This window comes from Anopheles maculipalpis, chromosome 2RL, assembly GCF_943734695.1.
Source record: "Anopheles maculipalpis chromosome 2RL, idAnoMacuDA_375_x, whole genome shotgun sequence".
Classification (NCBI taxonomy): Eukaryota; Metazoa; Arthropoda; class Insecta; order Diptera; family Culicidae; genus Anopheles; species Anopheles maculipalpis.
In genome coordinates, this window is record NC_064871.1 from 30,366,501 (window position 1) to 30,388,807 (window position 22,307).

Consider the following 22,307-nt stretch of genomic DNA (forward strand, 5'->3'; position numbering starts at 1 on the left):
CCCTCTATCCATTTCCCTATTTTCCATTGCACAAGTATCAGCTAATGATATATATGTTTCTTTTTCCCTCCCTATCAACCTGTGTTCCTGTAATGATAGTACAACATCAGATGTTTCACTACTAACATTCTACACCTTACAGTTTAATCATGATCAAATAGTAACTTGTCTCTACTGTTGTATCTCTGTGTGGCTGTATGATGCAAGTCTCCCCCAGACAAACGAACCCCCAGCCCACCGATTCTAATGCATTGTTTGCGATCCTAATGCAGACTCTGCGGAAGCTCCGTTCTTCTGAGGGGGGGCTCCCTCTTCCCATCTCTCTGCAAATATTGATACGAAATTTTGTGTTTTTTTTTTTGTTGTTTCTCCTTCCGCAGAGTTCTGCTTCTCGTTCGATAAAACATCTCTTTTTCACTTGCCGATGCGTGTCACACGAAACAAACAAGCGCGGCACGCAGCAGCACGCTCTACTACGACGACGACAACGACGAGGTGGATTATATTGTATATACGGTTTTTTTTAATGATAATGCAAAAAATGTTTCCTCCCTTCTTCTTCCCTCCCTTAGGCTACTTGTAACGCATTTTGGCCAGAACCCATTTGGGTGTTCCCCGTGTTATCCTTTCCTCGCTTCTCCGCTCCGTTCGGGTACGATTTTTCGTTTTTGTTTGCTTGCTCGCGCATCCGCCATATTAGCAGTCGTGGCTATAGCCCTGCTCCGATCATGCCGTGGTCGCTGTTGTTACCGTTGTTGCTGTTGTGGTTGTTGTGGTTGTTGTTGAGGAGGAGGATGATGAGTGTAACGGCGATGGGTACGCATTGACTGTGGTCGTGGTAGCGGTGATGGTAGTAGTAGTTGTTGCGATACTAGATGTTACGGTGGTTTCGTCATTGGCCGATAATGGGTCGGACGAATGCGGGATCGACGCCGGCGGAGCGGATGGAACTACTACTACTGGCAGCTGTACCGGCGATGTACCGTGTTTGGCGCTCGCATACGCGGGCGCTCGCAGTTAGATGTTGGACTTGGAGAAGCTGACGCGAAGATGGTTCGACTCGGACAGCTGGTAGTTGTGCATCTTGATCAGGGCGCATACTGCTTCCTCGATCGAGCTGAGCTGTATCAGCGCCATCTTATGGTCCTTCCTGCAGCGGAGAGCATCAATTATTGTTAGTGTCATATTTTAGTTCAACAAGAGTCAACAAAAGAGTCGCAACTTACGGGAAAAATTTGAAAGCTTTAACCTCAAAACTGTTCTTGGTGAAAGCTTCCTTGATTTCATCCTCGGTTACGGTAGCTCTGTAAAGAGAAACGGAGAAAAAGGAATTTATTTAATTTAATTGTTCAATGAATACTTATACTGAAAAAAAGAACACAAAAATTGGACCAGAAAACCTTCTCTTGTACAGTTCACACAGGTAGATAGCCACCAATCTAAAGTCATCCCACACTAATATTCGTTCACACTCCGCTAGCTATAGCCAAACAGTTTTCCTTTTAATTACATTATCATAATAATTCTCCTAATGAAATTGAGCGCGAGCTGGGCACTGAGGTGGAGAAAAAGCTGCCACATTCTCTCACCGTCACACCACTTCATTACGGAAAAAAGCGACTCCTACGGAGATCACACAAAGCGAGAAGCCGAGAAGCTCCAGCTGAAAGGTAGGTGTGAACGGTGGTCCTTAACCTTCTACCCGATGAGGGTGGTTTTCCTACAGGCCGTGTGGGCCCCCACGACACACAGCTAAAACAATGAATCGGTTTTGGCTGTCTCACACCTTCCCGCGGGAGACTACTGTGGTTAGTATTTCGACCATAAACGTCTAACACGGGAAGTTGAAAGGCAAGTGGAGAAGGAACGAAAGAGTGTCCTTTATGAGTTATGGTTTTCATTTCGATGTAATTATGTGCTTCGCGGTAGCGTCGACCCGGGGCTGCTGCTCGTTGGGAGGTTTGGTGGTTCAAATAATTATGTTACCGCAGTGATTGAGTATGAACGAAGCGCAGGTGAAAGCAACCTGTAGCGTATTTTCTTAATGTTAAAGAAGATATAAGAAAATTTTACAGTATTTCCATTATTTTGAGCTTTAAAACGCCCACTTCGTTCTCAAAGAAAACAAGCTATTTAGCACACAACACCTAACGAGGTGCGAAATTGCATTCCCAAGCGCCCTAGGAAGAGGATTACATACAGGTTTTACGCTTAAAGAAAACATCAACACCACTAAATAATAATAGCCAAACGAGGAGATTACAGTTGCAACAGTTGTTCTGTTGCTTGTTGGTGTGTTGTGTGATTTTAGCGACGACGGGGTTGCACCCAGCTGGGTGCAAAACAAACACCTACGAGAGAATACATAGAGCATCATGTATGCTTCATGCATGCTCCGGTGCAAACTTTTATTGCTGCCCAGTGCAATGAGCCAGCGGCGTCCTCTATAAACCCTACCATTTACTATCTCATGTTGACTTTGCTCTTCATGCTTTGTAGTAGTGGTAGTTATAATCGTAGTTTCAAATCCACTTATTTAGTTACAATTATCTCCCTGTGTGGCCTAGGTATACTGAAACGAACGACCACACCACAGCAATATAATTGTGGAAAATCCGAACACACCGAACACACTTATGACAGTAGCTCTCCGTAGCTTAGTGTTTTGTAACGGTGCGCGACCAGGGAACTACCGGGGGAAATTTACGCTCTCCGATTGTCCGTGCTTACACAGCCTCGACTTTCGTGTGGAAGGAGTGCAACCAAGGAAAGGGTTAGTGAGCGTCCCCAAACGATGGTTAATTTATCGACCATGTTGGACATTGGGCTGGTTGGGCTGAATGAAGAGAACGCACCGGGGAGAATGCCGGTTACAACAAACAAAAGGATTAAAAATCCCTCTACCCCTGCGCTTGGAATAGTGTTGGAACAGTAACAAGAGACCATGCATAGAGGGAGAAAAAACAAGATCCACTTTGGTTTTTGCAAAACTGTTCCAAAGCTCCTGAGCATGAGGCACCATCATCATCATCCTCACAAACGCTCCATTGGCGCTGTGTGTGGTTTTCAAGCTTGTGGCAGAAGAAAAACACTCGCACACCCACCACAGTTTGAGGATGATGCGGGATGAAAGAAGATAATTAAAAGTTTGTTTTCTTTGCACCTCTCTTTCTCGCTATCCAGGACAGGCTAATGCGCTCTACTTCTTTACCTCCGGTGACCCATTACCGTGTCGCCTGTTAGAGAACGCTAAGAGGGTTCCATGGTTAAGTTCTTTAATAGTTACAGCAAAGCACTGTCTCCAAAGGCTGTGTATACTGGTCGTCGACGTCGCCGTCGTCTAACACCCCAACTGGGATAAAGATTCTGTGTGGACTTTGATGGTCGGCCGACGGGTCGGATAGTGTGTGTGTGTGCGCGCGCGAGACGGTTGGACTTTAATTCCGTTTCTTTGGCATAATCATTCGTTAGGATGGTTAGTATGGTTGGGTAGATTGGTTGGGCGGTTGTCTTGCTCTCGTCTTCCCCACCCGGCCCTTCCAACCTTTCGGGCATTGAAAGCACTGGGAGAAAATTACTGAAGTGGATTATGCATAAAAGTGTTTCCATGTCCTTTTTTGTTGCCGAACCCAGCAGAAGGAGATGATCGACCGTCCGTGGCATCATGGCATCAGATGGTATTTTTGTTCGGGTGCTCAAATCAGACACCTTTAAAAATCTTATCCAGTGGTGCGCCGCTGTAACGTAGTGGGAATGGTGGAGTTCTAAAACCAACCCCATCCTCAACACCACATCCGCGCACCACACCTCCATAGGGATAATATTCCCACAGACGGGGGGCAAAATAAAATCTGCGAAATGAAAGAACAATATTTGAATCCCCGATCCCCGCAAAGTCGACAGTAGTTCTCAATGGTTTAGCGCGATAAATTGAGATCCGGCAAGGGTAGCACTGTGGAGCCGAACGTAGTAAAAAGTTCATTAACACCGCTACAAAGAAAATAAAGCGGGAAGGGAGAAATTGGAATTTGCCGAGTGGGCGCCGCTAATATACTTACGGAATGTTGCTTAAATGCAGTGTAGCAGATGGTGGATAGATGTTCTGGTAGTTTTTGCTGCCGGGTTTCTTGAATCGATGCAGCGGATTTTGTGCATAGTCGCGGGTCAGTCCGGCGTCCGGTTGGCCTTCCTTCGGCAGCTGTACCGCCTGATGTTTGCTCGGCATCACGCGGAGCGTTTTGTTCCAGATACGGAGCTTATCCAAATGGGTCATAGCTGGAGATGAAGAAGAGAGCGAAGGAAACGAAATGTAATTAGTTATCGAAGTAAGGGATAGAGCATAATATGGTCAATGAAAAGGGATACAACAAATTGCGTAAAATAAAAAAAAAGTCTTCTCCACAAGCCTAGTTTTTCATTCATTCCATTTTGGGTGGTGAACTTATTTATTTAGATTAATCCATACACCGAGCAATACTAGGAGTAAAAAACTAAAGGGGTAAAAACCTCCGGATGTTACCGCTTTACTGCCGTAGAGCAAGTAATCCTCACCAATTTCGGTCTACAAAGCGGTACCCGTATGTCGGCACTAACGATGGTAGTGATTTCAGCAAATTCTACACCATTTGCATGGTTTGTTGCTCAGAACAAATGAATTTATTCACCACACTTTCGCAGCCGTTTCCGGTGCGATGCGAAAGCAAAAAGAAAGGACCTCCATGCCATTATTGGGTGGTGATACAAAAAAAAAAAAAAAAAAAAAACAAGCAAAAAAATTCAGCCAAGTTTGCGGTTTGATCATTCATTCGTTTTCGAGTATTATGTTTTTGTTCCTTCGTTTTTCTTCGCTTCTTTTTTCCGCTTTGGCCACCAGAACATGAATGAAAATGGAAATCGTAACGGAAAAGCAGACAACGAAACATATCTGACAAACAGAACTGTTATCCCCACAGCATATCTTCCTGTGTAAGAAGAGTACGTACGTGCGTCCGGCCAAACGCCGACTCGCTTATGAAGCGAGGTGAATGTAAACATTTTTACCAATTATTATTTGATATGTAAACGACGGCCGGTAGCCGGTAAAAGGAGATGCCGGACGGTGCCAGCAACCGGAAACCAGCAACAGCAAAAATGGAATAAAGCTTCACAACAAGGACCAATTCGCAGTGACCAACAAGCGTCGCTGTTGGCATTGCCGTTCGTTTACATGAATTAACGAGATCGATAAATACACTAGTGTGAATTAAAAAAGAAAAACCTGTAACAGGAAAATCCTGCCTACCCGTCAATATCGCGGAGTACTGGGACGATTTTCCTATGGCTGTGCCTGGCTGTGCGTTTTGTTTTGTTACGAGTTTGCACTTTCTCACCACCGAAAGGTATTGTGAGAAAAAAAGAAAATGAAAATATTTTCCCATATAAATGTTTTTCCCTGCAATCACATCCCGTTCTACTGAACTATCTTAAACCAAAAATAAAAAATAAAAAGTTGGATGCTTTAGTTTGGCGGTTTTTTGTTTGTTTTGTACGCCTTTTTCAATTTCCATTCGTTTCCGCTTTTTCTCGAATGCTGCTGCGCGTTGGAAATGTGACTATCATCGTTCGCTTTTCCCAACGTCTTTTTTTTTGTCGTCCTTCTTGCGATTCGTCCGTTTCCGCTGTTACCAGCCGTTGGATTATTTATTTACAGTGAGATTTATTGCGTGTAAGCTAGTCAAATAAAACAACATGCACTCAGTGCATTTTTAAACATCCACCTTTACCTGTCCAAAGATGCGCACATTCGAGATTCGAGAGTTTTTGTGCTTTCTCCCAGGACGGGGTGGATAGGGGATATGAGATAAACAAATGGCTGCAGGAATGAAAATGAAAAATAGTTGTTTGTGCCCGGAAATCTGGCATGGTAAGCATGAGGTCCGCTAATGAACTGCAGCATTTGGCAGTGAATGGAAATTCCATTATGATTGCGTTTGGTGTGTTTATTTGCACATAAATTAATTGCTCAAGATAATTCCTTTAATGTAAGGATTGCTGCTTCTTTGGTGGAATAAGAGCCGGTTAAACTTACCCAAATACGCCTGGTAGGGTTCAGCCATCTGAATCAATGCTGAATCTTTCTTGTTGTACAGGATCTTTACACGCTGTACATCACCATACACTCCTGCAATGAGGAAAAGAAATAAAACACAAAAATAGAGGAAAATCCATTAGACATATTTAACACCCAATTTGATGTCCGTGTAACTTAGCATATGCAGTATGTAGAGCAATGTCGGAAGCAATGAAACATAGAGATCGATGTGTTATGTCGTCCATCTTACTCGCCAGGTGCCACGCACGATTTGCGCCCGGTGAGAGTATTTATGTCGTCAATTTTCTTGACAGAGATTCGATTTTCCTTTGACATGGTTCTTTTAGTTCATATTTGCCATAATGTTACACTCTTAAACATTCTTTTATCTTTAAATGCTTTTAATTTATGCGAAGTAAATATTTATACTGAGATGTTGAAGAAGCCATACAGAATATTCATCCGGTTTACTGCTTAATGCATTGTTTCATATCGGTGAAGACTAAAGGAGAAACTTTATGCCAATATTGAGGCTTTAAAACAAAGTTTTCTGTGTTTTTAAATTAATGATGACTCCATCAGAACGTTACGAGCAAGAATGTCAGACGTTGTGCGCTATTTGTAAATAATGCAGCATTGCAACAAGACCGATGCTTGCTCGAGGAAACAGAATCAAAACACAATTTCAACAGAAGTGCTGTGAAATGGTTGAAGCTTTTGAAAGCTGTAATTGCATTGTGCCTTACCAGACGCTGAACGCTGAACTTACCAGACGTTGAACACCAAAAAATGCAAATTTGGCTTGGTTTAGAATTCAGAAATAATCAAAGATATGAAGAAAAATTCATTGCCAATTCATTTCATACCCAGTAATAATTATTAACAAGAAAGGCGACTTTTCACACTTACAGATACAGAAGATTTATGTTTCTTCGTTCATTCTTCATGTTTGCTGCTACGACTGCTAACAGAAACTCCCAACTTTCTAACAATTTCGCCCATCAACCAATAAACACGTCTCGGAAGTGCATCCACAGCGCCATTTCCGATGGCGTGCCGATGCACATTCAAGCGGTGATAAAAGTTTTCCTTTTCACACTTGTACCCACAAACAAACAAACACATACACACACAAACACATCCTAAACTCGATGACAATGTGTCGTGCTGACAAACAATCATGCTTCGTTCGATCCACCCTAACCTCCTCCGTTTCGCGCTGCAACGTGTGTGTGCACCTGCATAAAAGCTACTCGAAAACCAAGAATTGGAAGCATTTTTCATGCGCGATCAAAAGCAGCGGTGGTTGGGAAAACGTGGCAGTGTGTGCTACGGCAACCGACCAACCAACGGCTGGCACTGCTTCCTCGACGACAACGGAGTCACCCAACGGAAGTAACCTGTTAGCATTTTAAATCCTTTCGAGTTCGTCCTTCCGGTGCCAGGTTCGTTCGATTGAGGAAAAATCAACCATCGAACCAGAATGGAGGCGATGCAGACCGTACTAAGCGCTGCTTCTTCGTTCGTTCTTGAGCACACACGTATGATGTTTGCCCTTTGGTGCTGCTGTCTCGCAGGAATAACTCCACTTATGTGCACACCCCAACGCTGTCGTCACCATGCATTTTGGTTGAGCCAGTCACCCGTTCCCTATTGTCCGTTCAGGCATTACGTGTGGTGGCTGTTGCTGGATAAAGCAGAATAAACCGAAAACTCCACCCAGGATCCGCACATACCGAGCAAGTACGGTGCGGTGGTGTGGTGCGGCGGTCGGAAAGCATCGTTAAAATCTGGTTCCGTTCCTATTTCATCCCACGAGCGTTTACCGGTGCTGAAGAAGGAAGGATCGACTGCAAATCCAGGGCAAAGCATTGTGGCAACAGTCCCCGCCAATAAGCAAAACGGTTCTACCCCATCACCGTCACACCCCCGCCCGTTTCTAGCAGATATTTTTATTGCTATTGCCATATTACATTTATTATTATCGTTTTGCCGGTCATATGTGTGAGTGTGGGTAAAGTGTGCGCTAGCTTATGCTTCCCATTTTTCCTGCCTCACAAAGACGACAGGGCAACCAGGGTGAAGAAAACAAAACGGAAAAAAAGATCGTACCGAGATCGCACAGCAACCGCTTCGAACGGATTGAAAGTAAAAACCTTTATCTTCACCACTTCTAGCTTTATTGTGGAAGCAAAGAAGGAGAACAACAACAAGAAGGGCAAAAAAGGATTTGAAAAGAACTGAAAGGTGTCCCACCCATTCCATCGCTCGGTTCGTTTAGTGAAACGCGTTTCTTTTTCTTCTTTTCTTCCACAAAACAAACACAGACATACCACATCACTGGGTGTCGTGATCGTCCTTTTCAAGCAAAAAGAGAATCACAAAAGCGCGGCCATGTGCGCGGGACCAGGATCAATGCTTTCCACAAAAGGAGCGAAGAAATAAGGGAAACAAAAATATGTTGATAAAAGGATTGAGAATCAATAATTTACAAAACCGGATTTTTGCTTTCCCCTCGCCACCTGCCTACACTCTTCTCCCCTTGCCATCCCAGACCCTTCCCTGCCTATCAATGCGGGTCGATTGTTGTTGCAGGAGGAGAAGCAAGAACAGGGAGCTAGAGACTAACCCACGTCTGTGATGTATGCTGGTAGCTTTTATCGGAAAATGGTGAAACACCCTGTTAGTGCAGATGCGAGTGTGCAGCAAAAGAAAATCATGCCAGCCATCGAAGGGCGGTTCAGGGCCTTAAGGTTGGAATATTCGACACAAAAAAGGGACAATTTTAATAAGATTAAGAGTTCAAGCCACTGTCCGTGTACAAGGTGCGAGAGAATTTTTAGTCTTTATATTTTTGATATTTTTCCCGTTTTTTACAGCCTAAACTTTCGTTAGCATTACAACATTTTTTTTATATTGAAACCTTAAATCAGCTTTGAGTTATGAGTTATGTTGACAGTGCAGACAGCAACTCATAAATATTACCGTCGTGAAGGGAAACAAACGCAAGCTGTTTAACTAGAAAATAAGCATGCTTTTGCAATGGATTGTATAAAAGGTATCATTAGAGTTTTTAAAACATTAATTTAAAGTAATAATACTTTTTTCTAAAATTTGATATATTCATTGTTTTATTATGACTTCAACACGAAAGTTTGAAAGTTTCTGCTAGCTGCAGTTAGATACACGGACATTTGGCTTTTGAAGCGACTGTATACGATAGTCCAACTAATCCCAGATGTATATCTTAACGTGTTATAAACTGGTAACATTTTCATCTGATTCCCTTATTGATTCATGGAGGCGCCTGGTAGTTCACACTAATCGTCATAGATCGACCTTTCTTTAACGTTGTAATTAATTATGTAAAAATAGATCAAAAATTCGCATTTACAAAGGTTTTTCTATTATTTAATTTGTTAACGAATCTCATGTAAAAATGCTGATTTTTTTGTTGCAATAACTACATGTTTCAGCGCACGCTGCTGAAGAATGGAGGCGCCTAGTGATTTATAAGATCATGCACCGATTGACTTCTTTTAAAGGTATGAAAAAACATGCTAACATATAAATGCAAGCCAAATAAGTAGAAAAAAATGCTAAACTTATCACAAATTTTATTTCCCACGTTCAGCGCGCGCTTTACACATCAAATAAGCAAAATACATCGGGCAGTTAAACCATAAGCGACTGCACTACACAAAGCAATAAGATAGTTCTTTTATACAACGAAATCCAGGGAAAATTAAACCATTCAGCCCGTACAAAAGGAGCATATCACCTCATCCTACACATTTTTCCCATATTCCCGCTAACGGGAGCCGGCTTACAGCAGTGGGACACAGCGAAACGAATGAAAAGCAGAACCATTTTCATTAAATGCACCGCTACAGGACGTGCAGCATCCAAATCCCGACCTTTGCCAGTGCTGGTACGAACCGAAAAACGCTTTATCCTAAAGCTTCTGTCCAGTGCACGGCGAAGGCAGGGAGAGAGGGGAAGTAGGGAGTGAAAGAGTAGACCATGTTCACAATTTCGGGGGATGTGCATAAAATTTAAATACGCTCCCGAACCGAACCAAGTGAAACTTTTCCTCCGGCAAGAAACCTATCCATCAAAATCGTTCAGCAGCTTGAGCGGGCGAATACATGTGGCGAAACGTACTGTTTGCTGTGTACTAGTGTAGCAGAAAAAGATTTGTTACAACCATTTTCCACCATCGTGCTCGAGCTACCGTTTGAATACTACCGGACAAAGGGGCGCACAGGGCTGCCAGCTTTCCACCGCGTCTGTGCGTCACTTCTATCACCCTCTCAACCAGCTGTCGACTATGGTGAACTATCTTTCGATCGAAAATCTCAATAATCCTACCGCGACCGCACACAACGCACACACACGCGAAAAGGTTTCGCCTGACCGTGGGGAAGGGTTCACCTTTCTCTCATCCGGTGAATAGTAATGCTTGATGCAACATGGGATATGGTGTGTGTGTGTGTATGAAGCGAGGAAAAAATCCTTTTCCGTTGGCAAGAGATTCGAAGGCAGATCGTGGCCAATATGTGCACCTGAGAGTGGTGTGCATATATCGGTCCTGAACCATCGGCGAGTCCCGTGTGATGGAGTGCGCTGTGTGTATGTGTGTGTGGCACATGTGCATCATGTGCAGTGAAACGTGCAAATTTATATAAATTGATTCGATTCCACCAGTCCCGATACAAAAATGGCCCGGTGTCTGAACGGAAGGATCGTTTATAAGCACCTGAGCATAGTGTTGGGAAGGCAGAAGTGGAACAGTTTCGTTTCACCTTTGTGTGCACTGCTCCCAGTTCCCATTAGAGGCTTAACCCTTTAGAGAGAGAGAATAATGTTTGTACAGTTCCAAGGAGTTTTCACACAATTTAACATTTCTAAGCAATAGAGCATCATGTTTGTTAAAGGTAAGAATGATATGCTTTTTAAGATCCTACGCATCAAAATATATTTGCTTTTAAATACGTAAAATATAGTCTAGCTCTTGTATAGCTCATATTAAACTATTTAACTGGACTTGTTAATTTTTACTAAAGTCTATTTTATCATCTGATGGATATATGTATCTTTTATGAGGATGTACGTTTCATTATTCCAACTTAGAAACATTTTTAAACGCACTAATATACTTTGATCCATACGTACATTGAAACATAAACCATGAGGATCAAATACTTTCAATACATTCGTTGACTGCTAATGATATTTTTTTACCAATGACAATAATCGGAATTTAATTAAAATTTGATTTGATTTTTGCAACGAAAAAATTCAACAAACCAACGATATATTTTAACAGTCTTCTATGCTTTAGAGCCATAGAAACCCTTTTCATAATATAAGTACCACTATAAGGAATGCAGCTAAACAAAATTTCACGAAAACTTGATGAACACGAAACAAATTGATGAAAATTTAAATTGAAATGAAAATGCCTTGCTTTTCATAACTATGGCCAAACACTGAAGAAACGAATTTCCAGCTTTTGTAGCGATCTCGCTTGAATGGAAGATCCACTTTGCAAAATGGATCGTTTCTCAAAGGGTTCGATTGTCAGGCTGCATGCCCCACAAATCCTTCAACAAAACCACCCTATGTGGGTATGTGTGGGTGGTGGTAGTGTCGGTTTGTTAGTGGTTGGATTTATTTATTTTTCCACACAGTCACATAGCATTGAATCGACGGTGCACACACCCTCTAACCAACACACAGAAACGCAAAATACAAATACATACACATACACACACAAACAAAGACCTGTGCGCCTTTTATCCATCGAAACAAATTAAGATTAACTAGGCTACCGCCATAGTCCCCAGAAAATTCGGAACAGACGGAAAGGTGGTGGAGATCCTGCAGAAGTGCAGGAAAGATTAGACCGTGGGATTGAATGGGTTCTATGAATGATTTATGAAGTGATGGTATGACACAGTGACGGTTCGCTAGCTAGGAAAGTTGTGCGGGGTCCACATGGAGGTTCGGGAGTTACGCACGCTTGCCTAACAGGCAACAGACCTCTCTCGTCCGCGTTTCTGTTCCAGTTTGGTGCCAAAACGCGTGCGGGTAATTAGAAAAGGTGACGGTTCATGAACGAACAGTTGGAGGGGATCCGGGGAAAGCGTAGTGGTACACACACACACGCACACAGCACGGTTCTCGACACCGAAATTGGCTAGGGATTGGCTTAGGGGTGAATCCTCAGACGGACGGAAAGGATTTTGGAATTCATGTTGGACGACGCGCACAATGGCACAAGTAATTCTTACCAACCAACCTCCTCCTCCATTCCCCACATTTCCGCCACCTACAACACAGTCCTTCGAGCAGCGGTTTTGGTTACCCCCGTGCAAGGGACAAAAAGGTAAGAAGAAGGATTAATTTGTTTCGGAGGTCGTTTTCCTTTTCGGCAAACACCCGACCAAGTACAGAGCCGCCGCGGGAACTGGAGCGGGAGCGGGCTAGAACTCCAGGAAAGCGGGGGGAAAATCTGCGAGTTCGTTCCGGTGAGCTGAAATCGAAATTACGCCTCACGAAGCACAAATGGCGTTGGTGCACAAGGAAGGAAGGTACACTGGATGGTGCGTGGGATAGGCATTTCCTCGTTGCTTTTTTTTTTCTTTCGCTCGCCTCTGTCTTGTTGTCTGCATCATGCTGGCGGTGGCCTTGATTTTCTTCGGTGGCTTTGCTGGGTAATTAGCTAAAAGAAATGCTTTTGCTTTACTTGTTGTTATCCATTCCATGCTAACCAGCTGCTTTCGGTTGGCCTATTTTCTACCCGTACAGGCGTTCATCGCCAGAAGCATTCAGAGTATGAATCGGAATTGCCTTTGCCAATGGAAGAAGGGACGCTGGAAAACCTCAAACCCAACAGGTGTATACGAGACAGGGTAGCAAGTCTAGCGTTTCTTATAATTAACCAGGTTGGCTATATTTAGGCATTTTTTTGTGTGGCAATTGTAAGATATTTAAGATTTTGAAAATTAAATGGATTTCTCTTCAGGCTACTTTATATTCTACTGTATTATTGATTAAAATTTGAATGAATTTATGAAAATGAAATTTATGAGTCAGCGAGTTGTGCTTTCCATTTGTGCTTTAATGGTTCCTAAATTTTGGGAACACTAATATTTGTTATCAGATATTCAACTTCACCAACTCTCATTAGATCAGAAATTTCTCAAGCTATACTCAACCTGCGTACCAAAAGTTTAAGTACCTCTAGTTGAAAGTATTAATACCTCAAACTAGAAAGAAGTGATTCAAGCATTAGGCAATGGAACCGCATTAGACGTGCTTCCTTGCTTTTCATCGGTTTTCCGCTACAAGCTACAGCGCAGTAAACTTCGAACGATTACATACCTTTGCGAGTGAGAAGAATGTTGGAGGTTTTTGTAGAATTGCTTCACCATCTGTATGGTTTCACTTGGCAAAAAGGATTAAAGTGGACTCGGTTCGTCTTTGCAACGAGAGCAAATTGAGCTCACACTTTGCCAAATAAAATTGCTTTCAATCGGGAAATATGATGAAACCTGTCTCTGTGCACGTGTTGCACAAGCTTATTTTGATTGAAAAGGCTCAGAACTGAGTTCCGGAGGGATCTAAAAAAGCACCCAAAAGACATATACATTTAATCCAACCTGAATTTAAAACGTTCGTGTGACTGTGGCAGTTTAATTTGTTTTCATCCACAAGGATAGAAAGCATGCTGCATCGTAATTGTAGTTACCGGCTCGATTACTTAACGTTCAATTTTTCTCCACAAGAGATTAACGTCATCCGCCTTTTTTCCCCCCTTTTTCGCGGCGAACGACGCTAACGACGATGAAAAAGAAATTTGTTACATTTTCCGGGCCACTCGAAAAAATATCATCATCACGATCGTGGTAAACGGGAAAACGGACCCAACCATCATTATGCCACAACGTTCTGCGAAAGATATCCCTTGCGAGGATAAGACGTTTCGTAAGGAACGTGTGGCCCCGAGAGTCGTTTCGTACATAACGGAACAAGGGGCAGCAAAAAGCGTACAGTACATTCAACAGGAATTCGTCCCCAACAGGCTGTGGTGTGCTGTGGCGGTCGAAGGAAGTCGCATTTTTAAATATACTTCCACGAAAGCAAAAAGGAAAAATACATCTCATTCCTTTGGCTTGCATTCCGTCGGGTTTTGCAACGGCATTTTTTTTTTTGGTGAGGTCGATATATTTTCTTACCATCCCATCCACTCCCTTCTTCGTGTTTGCATTTTTCATGTTGTGAGGATGTCGGCAATGCAGGCACAACAAATTGTGGTGCGGTTGAGTTGAATAGAAGGTACTTGAAAGTGATGACAAGGCAGTGTCACCAATTGACTGGCGGGCCTTCCTGTGGCGTTTTTACGCTTCGTCATCGCTGTAGCTTCGGGGGGTTTTTTTTGGTGGTTTTTATTATTATGTTTCAACTACATTTGGGTAGCTTCTTTAGCAGCACTTTGGATGGGGGACTCATATTGTGCAAACGCAGTGGAAAAGCGCTAGCAAAACAGCAAACGAGTAATGTTTTACGTGTACCATACTCCGGATAAAGTTGAGGTCAAATCGATTTTAGGTTATTTACGATTCATTGGAAAAACAATAAGGAAGTTCAAAATGGTTTCAATTATTTAATTTGTGTACATTTTTTTGTATCAAAGTAGATCAAGCTCATGCAATCAAATTAATATCCCAATTTCGGCAAACGAAATAAATAAGATTGTTACATCTCACGTAGATATGACGAAGAACGAAACAAAACCCAGTTGTGCAAAGTTTTCCTTCCTTGCTGAATTCAAACTTTGTTTGTGAAACGCAAGCCCTGTCTGTCAGCATTGCTCATGTCTTAGGAATCGATAAGATAACCAATACCCATGTGGGAACCAATATTGCAAAAAACTTCTTCTCAGCGAAAAACATACACGCAGCTGTCTTAAGGTGAAAGTTTGCAGGACAAACTTTTACCATGACTAGGCGAGCACCACTGGCCAGAGAAAGTGGCTTTTCCTGTAAAGTCACTCAAAAGTACCCCCGGCCAAGTCTGGTGCGCAAGCAGTTTGATCGTTCCTTCTAGGAAATGCAACTACAACGCGCTAGAGAATGAGATGCAAGCGACGACCAAAGTTTGTATAATTGGGAAGATTTTGAATATATTAATTTCCAAAACACACACACAAACAGGGACATGCGTGTGTTTGTACGAGCGATGGATGAAAACTTTTGCCATCCCCAACGAAAGACGTCGCACCAGGTTCTTAGACGATTGATCTCGAACTTTCCGGTGATGCAAGCTGTGTCAGCTTAAACTTTAGAGACGTCGAGCAACTTCCCACCTTCTAGCAGGTGCATCGGGATCGTTGTGCAAAAGTGCAGAGATGTATAGGGCGATGAAGTTGAAGTACAAGACGCAGACAAAAATATGAAATTGTTATCCTTACAGAGAGAGAGAGAGAGAAAGAGGGAGGACTGGCTACGCAATCAATTCGAAAGCAATTCTCATTTGTCTGTCCTCGTTAGCGTTTAGTTCCTTTTTATGACAACGAGATGCAACCGGTTTGCTGCTTTTTGTGCCGGGGCACACTTCGAACAGATTCACATGTTTTGCTGTTCTGTTGCTCAACCGAGGAAACATGGATAATGTGATCCTCGAATCACAGCCAAAAGAAACCTCGCTTGAGAATCTGCTAATCTTTATTCGTTTCTATATTTGACAAATAGATATGCGCAAACTTGTCTGTGTGTGTGTGTGTGTGTAGTAAGGAAGACTTCAGCTTATGGTGAAGTAACAGCAGAAGCAGCTCACCAAAGCGCAACTAGGGAAAAGTAATATTCCATTTTCGTTACGTCCAAATTCAATTTCCCGACCCGACAATGGTAAAGGCGGAAGGGGATTCAAGAAATGGATCGGATTCGATGGTTTAAAAGCATCTACCTGTGATCGGGATTTTTGTACGTTTTGTTGGTTCGATTTGAAGGAAGTTCTCTTGGGATAAGGACGTATCGTTTCCTTCAACTATCGCGTGTTGTAAGGATTGCAAGGAATTGGATTTTTTTACCCTTTGTGTCTATATGTGTATGTGTGCGTAATACTACACCGATGAATCTTTTACCCTCTGTATGTGAGGTCATACGAAACACAAACAACAGGTGCCTGTGACTTATTCCTAGAAAAAAAAAAAGAAATATGATCTTTCTTGTGGAAGAAAGTACAAGCTTTCAGTCCTGGTTGTAGATTTAGCCGGGGTCTACCCAAAACTAAAAATAAAGTGAATATCGTCCCTACATTCCCTCGAGACGGGAAACCCCACCAACGAAACTGAAACCTTAATGACAGTCTACGACAGACAGCAGCGTCGTTTCTCTGTTGTAGGCAGGACTCTTCAGTCAAGCAAAAAATAAAAATGAAAGGCATCCCTGTTGATAATAAGAAGCGCGCCAGTATATGTCACACGCTAACGAGTCGTTTCCTGTCGAGCATACCCTCTCTCTCTGCTGGGTAGCCTAGTTTTGGAGCCGTATGGTTTCCTGAATTTCCTGCACCGGAACAGCACGCTGCACATTTGAGCAAAAAAAAAAAAAGGGAAAGCAAAATGAAGGAAAGGATTCGTGAAATATTTGCCCTTCAGAAGGCGTCCTGCCGTGGAGAAAACGTTGGGAAACGTAGCAAGAGACTCGTGGCTTTCCCCATTACCCGTACCACTACCAACGACCCGAAACGATCGGTGGTTCTTGTTGGCTTTTTCTCTGGAGCATTTCTTGGATACTGTAGCTGTCACCGTTGCGGTTGAGAACGGTGGGGTTTCCTGGGGTCGGCAAAAGAATAAAAACCGCAGCGCCAGAGCTGCTGCTCCCGAAGGCGAGGATAAGGAAAGATCTCCGTCGCTAAATTTGACAAGCAACTGACAGCGCTTATGTTTACGCGATGGGAAATTGGGATACCATGGTGGGCACGGTTTTACAGTGAAGCCCTACCGCTTCGGGTGTGAAACCGATTATGGTTGAAAGCGGAGGCTGGTTTCGGTCACACGCAGAGCAGCGTGCGCCCAGGCGCATCAGTTTATGCTGCACGCATTTTGACACCACGTTTTGGGATTTTGAGGACGATCAAAGTTTCGCTTCGCTAGCACGACGAAGACGAAGAACAACAAACTGAATAAAAAAGTGCTGAAACAAATGGGACAAAAAATGCAAACGCACATCACAAAAAGACAGAAGCTAACGTTATGTGGAATAGCCGACGAGAACGATGAACGAGAGTGGTTTTCAGTGGTACGAATATGAAGATTTCGATTTTCCGCACCCAATCGTGGCGTAATTCTATCTTTAAAACTCATTGTTACAAAAAATTTACATCTTCATTTTCGGACAGCTGTCTGGGAAAGATGTGATGAAGAATATGTGGCTAACTGCTAAACATGTTGTAATGGTTTTCAAAAAACCTTCTTCATTTCGCCTGTTGTTTCTGGTTTGCTTTAACAATAAGTGAAATGCAAAGATGGGCATCATAAGAGAGAGAGAGAGAGAGGGAGCAAACATCCTTAAACCGTGTACGAATTGTGCTGTATCGAATGTTTTGAAATTAACACACACGCACACAAAAGAAACAAAGTAAATTTAAAATCAAACTAAACAAAAAGGTATTTAAAAAAAACACACACAATAACGCAGTGGAAAGAAGTTGTAAGTAGAAAAAATAAGGTAACAGAAAAAATAAACAACAATAAGGAAAATGGAAAACAAAAACATATAATCAATAAGGAAAGAGGCAAATTACGGCAAACACGAACATAAATGGTGATAACACATGTCTTTTGTAGCTGGACAGGGGGGAAAAGGTGGTCGTGTATGTGTGTGTATGTGATTGTATGTGAGAGAGTTTTATAAGTGTGTGTGTGTGTGTGTGTGAATGTTGTGTGGTTGTCTCTGTTTATCTCTAGTAAGTGTAGTGTTTCATGTGTGCGGACATACCGAAGAGTGTAAAAAGAGCATCAGGCGTGACCATCTACAGAAGAGAAGAAAAATAGAGAAAAATTCAGTTAGCAGATGAGAAATATTTCTTTCAAAATGGTATTTTGTTGCGATTCTTGTGGAGCTGTTGGAGAGGGAGAGACATAGGAATGTTGTGAGATAGCTGGGAATGGAAATTAGATAATCAAACGATCTTGCCTCGGTTGATACGGGTACATTTCACCTAAGTGAAGCAGTTTTGATTAAACTCCCAATTAAAAAAAAAAGGGTAAATTGTGAAATAGGCGATTTTGTAGGTAATTGTGTAGATAAAATGGATATGATTTGAGTGATGTAGGAATGGATTGTTGAAACAAGGGGAAAACATAAAATTAAGACAAGATGGATGATAAACCTGTTTAGTTGTTAAGTTTAGTTTAGTTAAGTTGAACAAATAGATAGAAACACGATATAGAGAGTATACAGAAAGACACACAGAACAGTACATAGTGCTAAATATTTATTAGACACACACAAGCAGTGAGGTATAAAAATAGTTCAAGAAAGATGATTTGTAATTATAGTCGGTTGACATAATGGGAATATAATAGCAAACAGAACACATAACTACTAACAAAAATGAAACAAACACACAAAGCGTATGAAATAACAAATGTACAAGAAAAACAAAACAAAAACGAATCGAATAACTTCATACCAAAGTATAAGAAAAGAACTATCAATCACTCGATACCAAAGGCACAATGAAACTGAATTAGAAAACAAACAACTGTCAAAACGGGTAGACAAGAGCAACGTTTTATGATCGAAATGATGAGCTTCGTACGTTATGAACAACGAGCATAGACTGTCGCTGTAATGCAAGACTGCTTGCTAAATTCACATTTTCCAAGATTCTCGCAACATCCACTAAAATATTAAAAACAAAAGAGGAAAACAATTCGACGAGCATATCGTGTTACGAACCTGGAATCGACACAAGAAAAAGGCCATAACGACCATCTCATCGACACCACACGGCACACCAAGAGCGGACAAAAGGCGAAACGATTCCGCCTCGAGCGGGAAAGACTGTAAATTTAATGAATTTTTAAACGGGCAAAAATGAGCGACAATAATGAAGAGGAAAAGCTAATGGACGTTATCTGCCTTCTGCTGCGTTTGGATAATGCAGCATGAAAATGCATTGAGGAAAACACTCGGCAACACTGGCGGTGCGCACGTGCACAAAAGGGGATAAACGTAATAAAAATAAACGATAATGAGTCACGAAGAAGTGAAAGTGCACCAATCTTCGCCATCGTAAGAGTGGAGGAGAATAAATTGCCGTTAGCAGAATCGATGGCTGGGGACGCGACCGGGTAGGGATGGATCAGTTACCCGTGTGCTATAGCTTGTCAACCGTTCTCAGCTCGGCTCGATTAACGATCGAGCCACCACCGACTCATGCCCGCGATAAGCGCACCGTTAGACGATAAGATCGCAATAGCTGAAAGGACTCGGTATAGAAGGATGAAAGTGCACTGCAACTTGAGGCTCCGTAGTTGAGGATGATACGTACTGCAATGACTAACGACACTAAACGACACGAACGTTGAAAAAACCCCACTCCAATGACCAAAACCAGAATAGACAAAAGATGGACAAAGAAAAATTCGCAACTTTTTTGTTTCATATGCAAAACACGCTTCAGAGAAGACACTGTTGCCTGCGGGCGAAAGAGGAAACAGACAACAAATGGCTGCATAATAGCGCACTGACAATGCCTTTGTTTTGTGTCGATTTCGTGTACATCACCGAATATACACGCCCCTTCTTTTGGTCAAATCACGAAACTCGGGGAACTCGGACGACAGGATCACCCCACGATCTGTGTGATATATACGAAATAAAATGCAATTCTATTGCACACCCTGCCGGTGGGTGTAGGGCTAAATAGAATGGTCATTTCGTAATGATGCTTATTTGAAGAAAGAAACCTGTAAACAGCTACGGAAACATTACAGGAGAAGCGTGAAGTCGGAAGAGATAGTGTATACAAAGGTGCCTTAGAGTAGAAGAAAGTTACAGAGATACAGAGTGTGTGAGAGAAGAAAGGGCAGAAAACAGGGGGCGTTGGGATGAAGAATTCGAAATAAGAATGTTTGAAGGAGTGTAGTCTGAACTTTAACACGAGTGTTTTGCTCTCAACGTTATTCGTTGTCTAGTTTTGACGATTTCTTCAAGGGACGATCGCGAAAAAATCAATGAAATAACGAACTAACTAACTAACTCATTTTGGCGATAGACATTAAAATTTTAATCCTGATTACAAATCGCTGCCAAGATCATTTTTTCCTCTTTGCTGTTTTCTAAAATAGACCAAAAATCTTGAAAAATAATAAATCAAACATTCGTCTATAGAATGCATAATCACACTAAATGTGGGTTCAATGGTATTTAAAAAGATATTTAAAGCTCCTAGTCTTACATCAAACTGCTTTCCAACGAAGCGACTAGCGCTTCACACCAAAACAGAACTCGCTAGTGCAAACAAAATCGAAAGCAAATAATCTTACGCGCTTTCCCTTCGCCTTTAGTTATTATGCTGAAAACCATAAAAATGATTGCACTTCGCGGCTGAATTCTCATCATTCTTTTAACCACCGGCAACCAGGTCACCGGGCACGTGGATAGACAGAGTCGATTTTCTTAGTTCAGCGCAAGGAACTAAAAACACAGGCAGACACAAGCAACTTGTGGCTTTTGCTTGGAACAATATTTTATCCAACACTATAGACACATACACAAACCCACGCAAACAGACAAACACGAAGTACTGGTAGCACCCTGGCTTATCGTAAAGTTCATCAACGGATTTGCCGCCCCAACCAAGAGGCAGACGAACAAACTACGAACAGCAGATCCGCTTTGTGGATTCTGAACCATCTTAGCCAAACCACGGCCGGTGAAGTTTCGTGATGTTTTTTTCTTTAAGTTTTTTTAGTGGAAAAGTTAGCTCCTTTGCAGAAGCGTGTTAAAGATGTTTGGTCGTCGTTGTGTGCCGGAACAAATTTTCATTCTCTTTCCTCCCGAGGAACAACTGTTTGGGAGGAAGCAGCAAAAAAAAAAGATCAGACTAGGCGAACGATGCAGCCATGTTCCGACTGTGGAAGGAACGTGTGAACTGGTCAAACGAGATTGCATTTTCAAGCTTCCCTTTTCGGTATGGACTTGCCAAGGCTGACCGAGCGCAGACCGGGACAAACTCTGGCCCTCTGCGGTTCCGCACCACCCGAAGGGGATCCGTTTATGTAAATCGCAATCCATAAAAGAAGATAATTTATTCCACAATAATACGACTACCACACCAAGTGGATGCGAACGGGTCGGCACAAAAGCCGCGGCGAGAAAAGCAAACTTGCCTTTTCTGACCGCCCGAAGACGGACTGGACATAACCGCAAAAGAACAAGCTCGAAGAAAAAGTGGACGAGCGTATTTGATTCGTTTTTGTGTTCCATGCTCTGACTCGAGTCAGTTATAATAGACAGTTTGCAGTAAACGAACGAGCCTCTTCAAGAGTTCAAACAACCTCCTGCCGAGTTTGAGGGCCAAAAACCGAACAATTCTTATCTGTACCTTCGGCAGTTGTCGACGCAAAACTATGAACCTAGAGCTTCTAGCAGTATGCTGGTGTGGTAGACTCACACCAAGCATTGCTTCCTTTGGTGGTGGTACCGACAACGTCTTCAATCTGTTGCACGAAAATTGGCGATTTGGAAGGGAGCAGAGGAAACCCAACCCATTTCAGCGAGTCAGTGGGCACACAGTCAACAACTAGTTGCTGCTGTGGATGGACGTCCGTTTCACGCCATCCATGGGACTTCCTTTTGGTGAGGCTAGGTTCATATTGTACAAGCGATGAACATTATGCTACGTTTCTACCTCGAATGGTAATTTAAAGCGCAAGACCTTTCGCAAATAAATCACACCACAGCAATCCGACCCGGTTGAGCGCGATGAATCAAAACATTTGGCAAGCAGCAAAGTGTTTACATTTATTGCAGCAATGTACACGAGTGTGGTGTCTGAATATCTCTGCTGGCGAGAACACAAAACGTAAGGCTACATTTTATGGCTCAAAAGTCAAAGTGGAAATAAAGCGTGGATTTGTACGCTAATCTTTTAAGTATGTTTTCTTCCCTAATGTGACGTTTTTATAGCCACCCTGAGCTCTCTCTCTCTATCT

General features: G+C 42.5%; 1 protein-coding gene across 7 annotated transcripts in view; it reads right to left on the reverse strand.

The window, feature by feature from the left end:
- Nucleotides 1-950: 950 nt before the first annotated feature.
- Nucleotides 951-22,307, reverse strand: part of LOC126557414 (polypyrimidine tract-binding protein 2) — a 202,731-nt gene continuing 181,374 nt past the window's right edge. For all 7 annotated transcript variants that reach the window (XM_050213188.1, XM_050213186.1, XM_050213185.1 and 4 more), the window contains 5 exons: nucleotides 18,079-18,112; nucleotides 6,068-6,160; nucleotides 4,059-4,275; nucleotides 1,227-1,304; nucleotides 951-1,150 (listed from right to left, as the gene is read on the reverse strand). In XM_050213188.1, the coding sequence (XP_050069145.1) occupies nucleotides 1,018-1,150; nucleotides 1,227-1,304; nucleotides 4,059-4,275; nucleotides 6,068-6,160; nucleotides 18,079-18,112 (555 nt within the window). In that variant the 3' untranslated portion in view covers nucleotides 951-1,017. The remainder of the gene's footprint in view (nucleotides 1,151-1,226; nucleotides 1,305-4,058; nucleotides 4,276-6,067; nucleotides 6,161-18,078; nucleotides 18,113-22,307) is intronic.